Source organism: Chelmon rostratus, chromosome 19, assembly GCF_017976325.1.
Source record: "Chelmon rostratus isolate fCheRos1 chromosome 19, fCheRos1.pri, whole genome shotgun sequence".
NCBI lineage: Eukaryota > Metazoa > Chordata > Actinopteri > Chaetodontiformes > Chaetodontidae > Chelmon > Chelmon rostratus.
Window position 1 is genome coordinate 8,366,235 of NC_055676.1, and position 10,893 is coordinate 8,377,127.

Here is a 10,893-nt window from a genome sequence, read left to right on the forward strand (position 1 = left end):
CAGTAAGACAAAAATGAAGCATAGGATAACAGAGCTGGGGAGCCACTGAGCAGCCCAAGTGCAACATCAGTGAGACACCGAATGTGATGTTAGGGCAAATCAAAAGTACAACATGATCCCAACAGGACAAAGACATTCCTGTTTGAAAGGGCACTTTGGTTCTCAGAGCATGCGCCCAACACACATGACTGGACAAGATTGATCTGGACACTCTGCATCAGTCCCTAAAAGTGTTGAACAATCCCCAGTGTGTCACACTTTGATTATTTGCACTATGTGGCTCGGTTAACCCTGGGCTTCGCTTTAACTACGCCAGCTGGATCAGGCGTGTGTGACATGACACTTTTTCCTTTGCCTCCATTAATATCTGCGAGAGCCCGGGGCAACGTGCAGGGCATGAGCCGAGGATATCTCGCGCCTACACTAACCTCTCCCCCTCCATCTCTCTCGCTCCCAGCATACTACAACCTGATAGTCAGCGTCCCCAACCCCCAGCTTCGCCCAGCCTCCAACATAAATAATCACGTAAAAGCAGTGCGACAGGCCCGAGCACTATTAGAAATGTGACCTTTACTGTAGCGCAGGCTGACTACAGTGAGCATCCAGCGATAATAGATATGTTGCACGAGAGTTACTGTATCGAGCGTGAAGGCTGTGGTGGTAAAATAATGACAGTTTGTTGTCGTTGCTGAGAAGCAGATAAGCTCCTGGCCAGTAAGAGAAGCCGTAGGAGCCTGCAACATTTCAAAAGCAATGACAGGGATTCAATGTGACGTATCCTGTATTCATTTGGGTCTGCTGTAAAAAGACAAAACTCAAAACAATTGAGCATCTTATGTAATGACAGGGCTGGAGGGCCGCCCGGATTAACGTCTGCACAAGTGGCGTGCTAACATCTATTATACATACATCTAAAATACTCCTGAATTATAAATACACCCGCCGTAGACGGCTGGGGAAATCCCCAAGGATCACAGCGCTAAAGACTTACAATGGATCTGAAATACTTTTACTGAACAGCTTCCCTCATCGCCTCCACTTGTTCAACGCCTCCTACTCTGTTGACAGAGCTTCATAAATAATAGCTGATCCCTTGTTCTAATTAAAAGGCTTCTTGTTGTATTACATCCTCGAGGTGGAGGAGGCCGGGAGAGGGGGCTTGTTTTCCCCTTTGTGTAACCACTCTAATCACTTTCTCAGGTGCCGAATGCTTCCTCGTTGTCACGTCTTCGGCGCTGAATTTGCTTACAGCTGCTGAGATGGTTCAGAAACAGGAGCAGGTGGTTGAATACGACAGGAATTCATTGACTTTTTCCACGTCGAGCTGTTGCTCTTTGTAACACTCTCTGGCGCTCTATTTTAAGACAAACTCCCCTGAGCTGCAACACCCTCAAGAACAGGAAGAGCAAAGTGCTGAAGCATGAAGCTATGTGCTACTCAGCTTTGTTTTGTGTTTTTCCCTGCTACACAGGGCGGGATCTGCCACTTGACCTCCCCGTGCAGCAGTCTCTGGTTAACTGTGCAACGTGACTGTCAGAGTTCAAATGTTGGTTTAAACTGAGTGCATATGTGAGCAGCTGTGGGAACAAGGATCCAGAGCAAAGGATCAAAGGCTGGAGAGTGAGAAACATCGGGACGACCACACATGGAGTCCTGCAGCCTGGTGAGTGAAGGTGCAGCTGCAATTAAACTGACTCAAGTCAATCCCTGGAAACTCTGGGACCCAGACTCTACTGACAAGGGTTAAGATATCGGAGCTGGGGCCTGATCACTCTCCATATCAGCTGAAACACTCTTTACCTCAAAGACAGGCGTGTTGAAGCACTTACCAGACGTTCGGACATGGGCGTCTTGTCGCTGGCAGGTAGATGCTGCTCCAGGGCCAAGACGATGCAGTTGGCGATAATTGTAGCCAGGATCATGTACTCAAATGGAGTGTGAGGGTTAAGGAGCAATTGAAAGTGGAGTTGCATTCATTTCACAGCACAGTCATACATTATATTTTCTTATGCAACAAGCGAGTTCTCAATCAGGGTTCAGAGCATAATGAGCAACCAATCAAGAAGTCTAATAAAACATGGGCACCCAAGAATAGCAGATAACATTAAAACTGTGCAGGGAAGCAAATTATCCTACACTATGCTGTATGAAAAATGCCATTAAACGAAAATTTGGATGCATTCTGTCCACTAAAGCGTGAACCTTCCATCATGTTCTGGTTGAAGGCTTTCTAGAAAGAAAGCATCCTATACATGCACCCATGATGCTTCCAGATGGTTGACCATTTCCAACCATTTTCAATGGTTCGCTCATTCTGCATTCCATTTTCACTGGGTCATTGCCCGCAGGTCAGGGTCTATTGAGGGTCTTTGAATCGCAAGGGAATAAGGAGCTTATGACCATTAAAGCCAAGATGTGGAATTATTACCCATAAGACGTCCAACTATGCTGATTATGCAACCAGAAAACTGTTTTCCTGACAGTGAATCTTAAAAGAAAATGGGTATAATGGCTACTGTTACTGCTCCAGCTGGGACTTTCAGCTTCCTGTGGGTTTTCCTTTTGCTGCTGTGGAGTGAGGAGTTCAACTCGTATCTACTCACAGAGGGCGCGGATAAATTCCTAACCATTATTATTTCACGACAGCTAATGTCCTTCTCTGTCATCCACAGAGCACGGAGCAGCTGAAGCTGTCCTCTCCTGTTTGCCAGCCTGAGGAATCCCACTGCAAAACACATTCACGTCATCTGGTCTGGCTCATTGAAATGTGAAAAGAATCAAATAAAATAAGGCTTGAAACTTTTCTTTCACCTGCTTTCAATCCAAATGTTTCAAGACTTAAACTGCCTTTAAATAATAATGAGGAATTGTCTGTTCTAATCTACACTTGATTCTCCGATTTGTTTTTGTTGTTTTTTTAATTGTTTGTTTGCTCTCGAAAACGTGACATGCGTACGACCTGAGATTATTTAACTTGCTTTCCGAACAAATTAGGCCTCAAGACTTTTCTTCAGGATTTGAGGATGCTGAGACTTTTCCCATCTTGAAGTAAGTGGAAACGCCTCAGAAACGCGCTGAATAACGTCCCCCTGGCAGAATCTCTCATTTATTTCCACAGAGAAAATACTAAGATTTGGAGTATGACCGTGGAGTGGGATGTTTTCTGCAGCGCTGAAAGAGCGGCGTGGAGCGGTGAGCGTGGGCGCTTTCAGCACCATGGAGAGGGCTCCTAACTAAGACGACGAGGCGGTTGTGCAGCCCTGAACCGGCGGTCTCTTTACATTGCAATAAACTGCGCTGTTCCTCGAGAAGAACACGGGGAGTGGCGCTCAGTCAGCGGAAGCGCAGCTTTCTATTGACTTCTAGTTGCGTCAATCAATAGCGATGCTTGATCATTATTAAGTGACGCTGGGATCGCTGTGCGCGCGGCCGGCAGACAGTTTTACAGTTGACATTTGGACAAAAGAACTTATCAGCCGATGCGGACGCCCACAGGCTCTGCGCTGAGCTGGGAACAGAAAAGGCGACTGAATGGGCGGGCGTGAAGTCTTTTCACTGCCCGCACCTTTTGAGAAAACAGCTTTGTGTCACGTTGGACAGAGATAAGGAGCGGGGCGACAGGTGCAGCCGGCGTTGCGCTCAGAGGGGGACGTAGACGGACACTGTGGTAGCCGCTCCACAGGCGACACATAGCTGATCGTTCATTCGCACCCTAAACCGAGAGCTGCTGAGCTGAATCCACAACTGCACCTCAACTTAACAGCTTGGCGAACAGGCTACCAGGCTACTGGTGTGTTTCTGCTTTTCAACCATCTGTGTGCGGCTGCAAAGCGAGGACAGACAGGTTGCAGGCTCCAGATGCACCTGCTCTGTGCGCGCTGCTGCTGGTCAGGAAGGATATGGCCACTCTGTTATTCGCTTTGCATACTTCCTGATGAGATTGTCCTCTCGGAAGATGAAGAGGGAGCGGTTGACTGTGAAGCAGTTCTGTTTGACAGGGTTCGGGTTGTAAATGGCCATTGTCCGGGCTCTCTGGGCCATCGACTGCTTGTACACCCTCTGGCCACCCGGAGCGCCACCACCCCGGGCTCCCCCTCTCCCAGCGCCCGGTCCACCCCTCCCTCCGCCGCCTGCGCCTCCTCCATAGCGGGTGGGTAGATCTTCTGCGAAGCGAGCCATTCTGGAAACGCACAGATCCAAAAGGGAAAATCCAAAGTGGTGTCAGTGGAAATGGAGGGGAGACGCATCACAACAAACACACTTCATCCAAACCACAGCTTAGCATTAGAGTGTAGCCAGAAAAACGAACAATAAGGTGGCCCCATCGCAAAGCGTGCTCCCTTGCTCCTGTCCACTCGCTCATCTTTAGGGAAATTCAACACCTGAAAGTTTAAAGCAATAACGCGCTTCAGCGGTCAAACTGGTCACTTCGCTGAGGCTGTTGCATCCATGTCAGCCGGGCTCTGATTGAGGAAAGAAAAATGAGGCTGAGATAAGAGCAGATCACCCTGTCTCTGTCCAAACCCCTGACAGCATCGTGTCAGCATCCAAACACCAGTTGAAGCGTCAAAACAAGAAGGAGCGCCAGAAACCCCTGAAATCCCTTTGTTTTCTCCTCCCAGCTGAAAGCAGGAATAACACAAGCCAATCCAACGCGAGCGGTTGTCCTGTGATTTCTGTTTGATCGCTCGCTGTATGGGGGCTGAAGGCTATAAAGCAAGTCCTCAGTGGAATAAGGAAGAGCGCATGTGACCAGAACGGGCCTATCGGCGGCTGGAGCGTGCAGACGCGCTCACCGCCCGTTGGCTGCTGAGAGGAGACTGTAAAACTAATGAAGTTCAGAAAAGCCCTGAGGGTCAGAACAGGAGCGTTAATCAGTCTTTTTGTTCGGCTTCATATTAGAAGGCAGCAGCTTACAAAAAAAATGCTGGGCGCCTTCAGCGCACCGCCCACGTGACCGTGGTCAATATCATGGAAACATGGGAAAGTTTGCACACCTACCTTGTAGGCAGACTCAAACACTCGCCTTCGAAAGAAGAAATACATCATGAGGTCAGTGGAAAATAAAAATGACGGTGTGTGAACTGCATAGAGCTCATTTATCTTGAGCCCTTGTGCACTGTTGACATTTGCTTTACTTCCTCCTTGTTTGGGGTCCCACAGGGGCCACTGCTGTATGTCCAAACATAGAATAATAACACATGCAGAATGATTCATTCTTGTGCCCTCATTAAAACCCGACATGTAGAAATCTATTGAAGTTCCATTAGAACTGGACTTGCACATTTGAAGGCAAAGTTTGGAAATGATCATAGAGTGTTTCAGGAAAAATTGTTTTATGTGTTGGACAGGAATGAAGAAATACATACTTTGTTTGCCTAAAGTCATTCACAGACAAAGAAATCTACACAGTTATCCCACATGGTGACATTGACTGATGTTAGACCCCAAAGAGGTCTGACTGACGTCTTCTAAACCAACTGCTCATAGTCGTAAAACCCCTTATTTGGCATGTGCCAAATTCAGTGTATTTACTATTTATACAACTCAGCTCTTTGAGACTACAAAGGTAATTCTATAATGGACCTGTGGAACATGTCATCAGGTCAAAATCACGTTTATAAAGTCATGAAGTATCAAGGTCATGAAGCAGTTTTTCGATTTTAGGACCCCAAACAGCACACAGGCTATTAGTGGCTGCAGCCAGTGCTCTCTTATGACATGAGACAGAAACTATGGTTCATACAATCATGCAGATGTCCTAACCTTTGCTGGCTGCTCTCCAGGATTGGTCAGCAAAGTGTACTGGAGCAGACGGTCTGCTCCAAACAGGCCACTGGAGACGCAGTGAAACGGCTGAGAGTATTCATCGATTACTCACTCTGTTTCTCTGTAAATGTTGGCTGTGTTTAAAGAAATGTACGCAACATCCTTCAGTGACTTCACGGCTTTGAGTAAACCACCAAATGTATTATTTAGTCTACAGCTCTCTCACTAAAAGTGCTCTATCACAGGACCTCATTGCATGAGATGGTGACTGTAATGCAGGAGGAAGGGAGCGGCCAGTAAACTAATCAGGAGGCCACAGAGCCAGTTGGGGGCTGTTCGGGAGCAGAGGATGAGGAGGAAAGTTCTGCATACCACAGAGGAACCTTCGTGTCGACCTGGGAGGAGAACGTGCTGCAGCTTTATTGCTGTACATGTCGGTTATTTATCATAGCAAGGAAACAAACAAGCTATGTTTACGATGGCTACAGGGATTCACAGATCACTATAAATTTGCCTGTTTAGGCCGACGTTAATTACTTTGAGGATGTTTTGTGCATGCCGTTTACCGGAGATGATGGTCAAGCTTCTCAAATTCGATTTATAAAATGAATTCAAGTGCAACCTCAAAACTTTTTACTTGGTCACTTAGATCTGATCTGAAGCCAGTGCTTGTTTTCACTCAGCAGTATTTCTTGCCAGTGTTCCTGCAGCTCATAACTTGAGCGTCTTCTTCCAGTTGTGAGTCACCACCTGCTAGTCTTCAGGTGAAATTTACGAAATATTGTATTTATTAGATTAACAGGCTGATTATAGGCAACTTTACAACATTTATCTGTTTTTTTTTATTCAGTTAACACAAACTAGGCAAGGTGTTCATAACTCTGAGGACACACAAACACCTACTCGGAAGGGATTTGTCCACATACTTTTGGCCAGATAGCATAAGCTTTGAAAGTGTTGCCTTTTCAGACTGAAGGTGTTTCAGTGAAGTTTTAGAGCCAGGTTCAGGAACAAAGACCACCCCTTGAACACTTTTTTCCGCACAAAGACGATCCATTCCCTCGCCCAGTGCCTTTTCTCTCTTCCTTCTCTCTCTCGTTTAAATGCAGAAGCCACTGGGGGCAGAAATCCCAAGCATCTGAAGAGACGGCTCCCTCATCCAGTCTCAGCTCCCCCACTGCCAGCTGACACCTGTCCATCATCGCACTCCTCCATCCGTCCGTCCACAATCCCAGTAATCCCTCACCCTTCACCCTTCCTTACCCCTTCACCTCTCTCACTCATCCCTCCATCCCTCATCCCACTTTTCTTCCTCCAGATCCTTTAGCATCCCTCCTTCCTCACCTCAGCTCTCGTCCATCCATATGCATTAAACTATTCTAAATTCCTATCTTGTTGACGTGGTCTTTGTTAGTGAAATTTGGGGTAAGACTACATGATGCCATTTATTGCACACACCTACAGCACACATCAGACTTTGCTCTTTGAATGCATCTGTTGTTTGGCCTGTGTTCACTCTAATTAACTCACTGCACCCCAGACTTGTTGCTAACTTATATCCGGAGGCCAATTAGAAATTGATCTAGTCCTGTGTTATTTTGCTCATTATTAATTTAGCCTCTAAAAATCAAATGTAGCTCAAATGTAGCTTTATCTGCAGCCAGATCATTAACACTAATGCTCTGGATACAGATGAGGAGCCATCTAGTGGTTAAGATCATGTACTGCAGAAATAATGCAAAACAGTGTGTGTTATTAAAATTGTGCTGAAGAAACTCTGAGGACACTTATAATGTTCCCTCTAACAGAAAACCCCAATGAAAAATGTGCAGATAACTGGAGTGGGTTATGGGCTTCTTTTGTAAAGGGGCTTAATTACTGACTGGACAAAGATGGCCGACTGCCCCAGGAAGCAGCTTCATGGGCCTGCTCTCACCCCACCCTGAGTCCACCAGTGCCACGTAGTTTCCTAGCACAGGTAAACTGTTAACACTGCAAAGAGACATGAAGGAAAGGAGTTTATAACTTCCTTTTCGGTAGCCATGAGTCTTGATGAGTCCTTTAGTCTCACCAGTGATTTTTAGTGTCTGTGTGGAACAGAGGTTAATTGCAGGAGTTTTACTTGTTAATAAGTATTTAGTTAAAGGTTTGTGTGTCTCACCTGTTGGTCCATGGCGTGCTGCTCAGGATCTCGTGTTTCCTGATGATCTGACGCACACCGTCTGTCCTTCCCGCTCTGCTCACACTGTCCAGGTGCAAAACTGCATCATACTTCTGCACTGTGTCGGAGTCGGCGGATCTCCACGACGGCTCCTCCAGGTCTCCAGCGTCGGTGTCTGACCCCTCTGCAAAGCCCGGCTTCTCCTCTACCCGCTGACTGGGGCGGCGAGTCTTGTTCGGTGACGGGGCCCAGGTGTCCTCGTACTCTGCCCCCAGGGTGAGCATCCTCCAGGAGCCTAGAGTAGCTGAGCGCACCGCTGGTGGGTGAAAGATAGCAGCACATAGGAACACCCATATCTTAGCCAAATATGTCAAAATAAAGTACATAGTACAGTACACAGTACACAGCCTTCGTTTAGCCAGTGAAGCTAGCTGTTAGCATTTCAGCTGCACTCTGGTCCTCAGACGATCAGCTGTTAAAGCAATGTGTTTGACTATTTGGAATCTACTGTAAAACTAATGCCAGTTAGCTGCAATTTATTATATACAGCAGGCATGTCAAACTGATTCCAGGAGCACACCTGGCTGGAATCAATTAATCAGCTGATCTCAGTTTTCAGCTGATAACTAATGTCCGTAATGGTGATGTTGATTGGTTGGCCTGGTGTGCTCCTCCTTGATTGGAACAAAAACCTGCAGCCACAAGGCCATTTATGGAATTAGTTGGACATGCCTGATATACAGTATAAACACAGGTTCTATTGGCATCTAGTGGTGAGGTTGCAGATCAGAGTAAACCATTTATCCCTCCCCTCACTCTTCCCATTCCAAGTGTGTAGGAGACCCTATGGTGGGTGCCAAAAATATGAAAGCCTTTGTTTGTCCATTCTTGGCAACTGTAGAAACACACAGAGGACAATCTCCCTCTGAAGATGTAAGAGCTCATTCTAGGGTAACAAAAACATGAGCATGAGTCTAACTAATGATTCTACACTAATGAAAACATGACTCTGAATATTGTGCTCCATTTCTGCCAATAGATCCCCCTAAATCCTACACACTGGACCTTTAAGTCGTAGCTGAAATTAGTCAGTTGATCTATTAGTCCTCCCAGGGCAGGTCCTAGCCTCGTTTGAGAATGGCCTGTCCACTGAGTCCTCCCGTCCCCTGTCACTCATACTTCAGGCTGGGACGATCAGTTGGTCTTCAAGTTTGAGTTTAAGTAAAGTGAAACATGTTTGAAAGTGCTTCCAATAAAGCATAAACCTCACCTCTGTGTGCTTTGTCCAGGTGCAGTGTGTTTTCAGTGGTCACAGCAGGAAAAGCACAGGTGTAAATAATTAAATTAATGATGGCTGAATTGCATTTAGCTGCATCAGTTTCGGGGACCTTTTGCTGTGCATACTGACTAGATTAACATGAACAAAATATTCCAGTTCTTGCCCTCATTCCAAAAAACAACAACAAGCTGTTCACATGGCTAATGACAAGGAATATTTCTCTATTAATCCTGTTCACATGCAGCCGTGCAACCTGCTGATACCCAAGTCTTTCATCATGTTTAATAGTAACAGGTGTGTTTCTCCCTCCGTTCACAAATGTGGGCTCTCTTTTGTGCCTGCATCTATACACCAGCTTAACAAACTGCTGGACAAGTCAGCATCTGCTCCGAAAACAAGCTTTGCTCTCAGGTACAGCCAGGAAAACACATTCCTCTTTACTGCTCAGCCCCCCAAACACAGTTGATCCTGCAGGTCTGTCAAATATTAGGCAACGCTGAGAAAATGATTATCCAAAGGATTTCCACCTGAATTACCGATTAATTCATGTGAGACTGAGACTTTTCTTCTGATCCCTTGTGGGGAGGCCCTGCCCCTCAGCTGCCACTAAACCAGGGCATCTTTACCCTGGATTCACTACCTTAACAGTTACTAATACATTAAAGGAAGGTGGTAAGAACCAGAAGAAATGTACCATAAACCAGAGTAGATCGTCTCTCTGCCCATCTCGAGTTGAGAGGAACCGTTCTCTTCATGGCTGCTCTCCAGGGTCACTGCGATAATCCATCTGAACAGATGAAGCAACTGTTCAGCCTCTGCACAGGTCATGTATGCCTGACTGCAGGAGGCTCCCCTCGAAGGCACCAGGGCAGGGGCACCAAAGGCAAAAAAAAAAAAAAAAAAAAAAGTTTCTCCCACCTTGGAATGCGGAAAGGCTGCTTCCTGTCCTGCCAGTTAAGAACTCTGTTATCAGACCAACCGTCTTCAGCGCTCAAGGAGAGATTTCTCTGATTCAATTATCGTCTCTGTTTTCGCTGTCCGCCCTGGTAACCAGGAAGGGAGCAATCATCGGCCGGTTTATGAGACCTAAAAGGCCTGCAGACGCACAGTCACTCACTTCCTGCTGAGGTTTTTTTTTCTTGTGGGTGCTACAGGGGACATTTTGAAATCCATAAGATGTTTGGTACAACAACATGACTGGATTTGTGTTTTTTTTTATTTTCTTACTTGATTGACTGTAGTTGTAGTTCCATTTAATAGTAGTTTACTCAGGTAAGGTGCTGAAAATGTCGATCTTTCCTTGAACATTTCCATTTTTAGAGACTTTCTCTTCCTCAGCTTCACAGGAAAATATTTCACCTTTCCCTCTCATCATCATCACTTCGGTCTAGAAACATTGAACTAAAACTGGAGGAACTGCAAAGGGCTGTTGGTACAGATATTCATGGCCTCCAGGTGATTAATGAGCAAACACCTGAAACACTAATGACTTTCCATCTCAGCTGTACCTAGCATGCTAGCATGCTAAGCTCTGATGGTTAACTTTACTTGCAGTGTGTTTTCATTTTTAGCATGCAACAGTTAACTTTCAGCTGAAATCACCATGTCATGTGAATACAACCCCACAGTTTCATTATCTGCAGCTCATCTGTAACTGAATTTTCTCCTCGTGAAACATGAACAT

At 46.0% G+C, this 10,893-nt stretch overlaps 1 protein-coding gene across 3 annotated transcripts in view; it reads right to left on the minus strand.

Moving 5' to 3' along the window:
- cacna1bb (calcium channel, voltage-dependent, N type, alpha 1B subunit, b) overlaps positions 1-10,039 on the minus strand; it is a 162,882-nt gene extending 152,843 nt beyond the window's left edge. For all 3 annotated transcript variants that reach the window (XM_041959684.1, XM_041959685.1, XM_041959683.1), the window contains exons 1-4: positions 9,904-10,039; positions 7,931-8,246; positions 3,902-4,180; positions 1,830-1,935 (exon numbers count right to left, since the gene is read on the minus strand). In XM_041959684.1, coding sequence (XP_041815618.1) covers positions 1,830-1,935; positions 3,902-4,180; positions 7,931-8,246; positions 9,904-9,964 — 762 coding nt within the window. In that variant the 5' untranslated portion in view covers positions 9,965-10,039. The remainder of the gene's footprint in view (positions 1-1,829; positions 1,936-3,901; positions 4,181-7,930; positions 8,247-9,903) is intronic.
- Between the last annotated feature and the right edge of the window lie 854 nt (positions 10,040-10,893).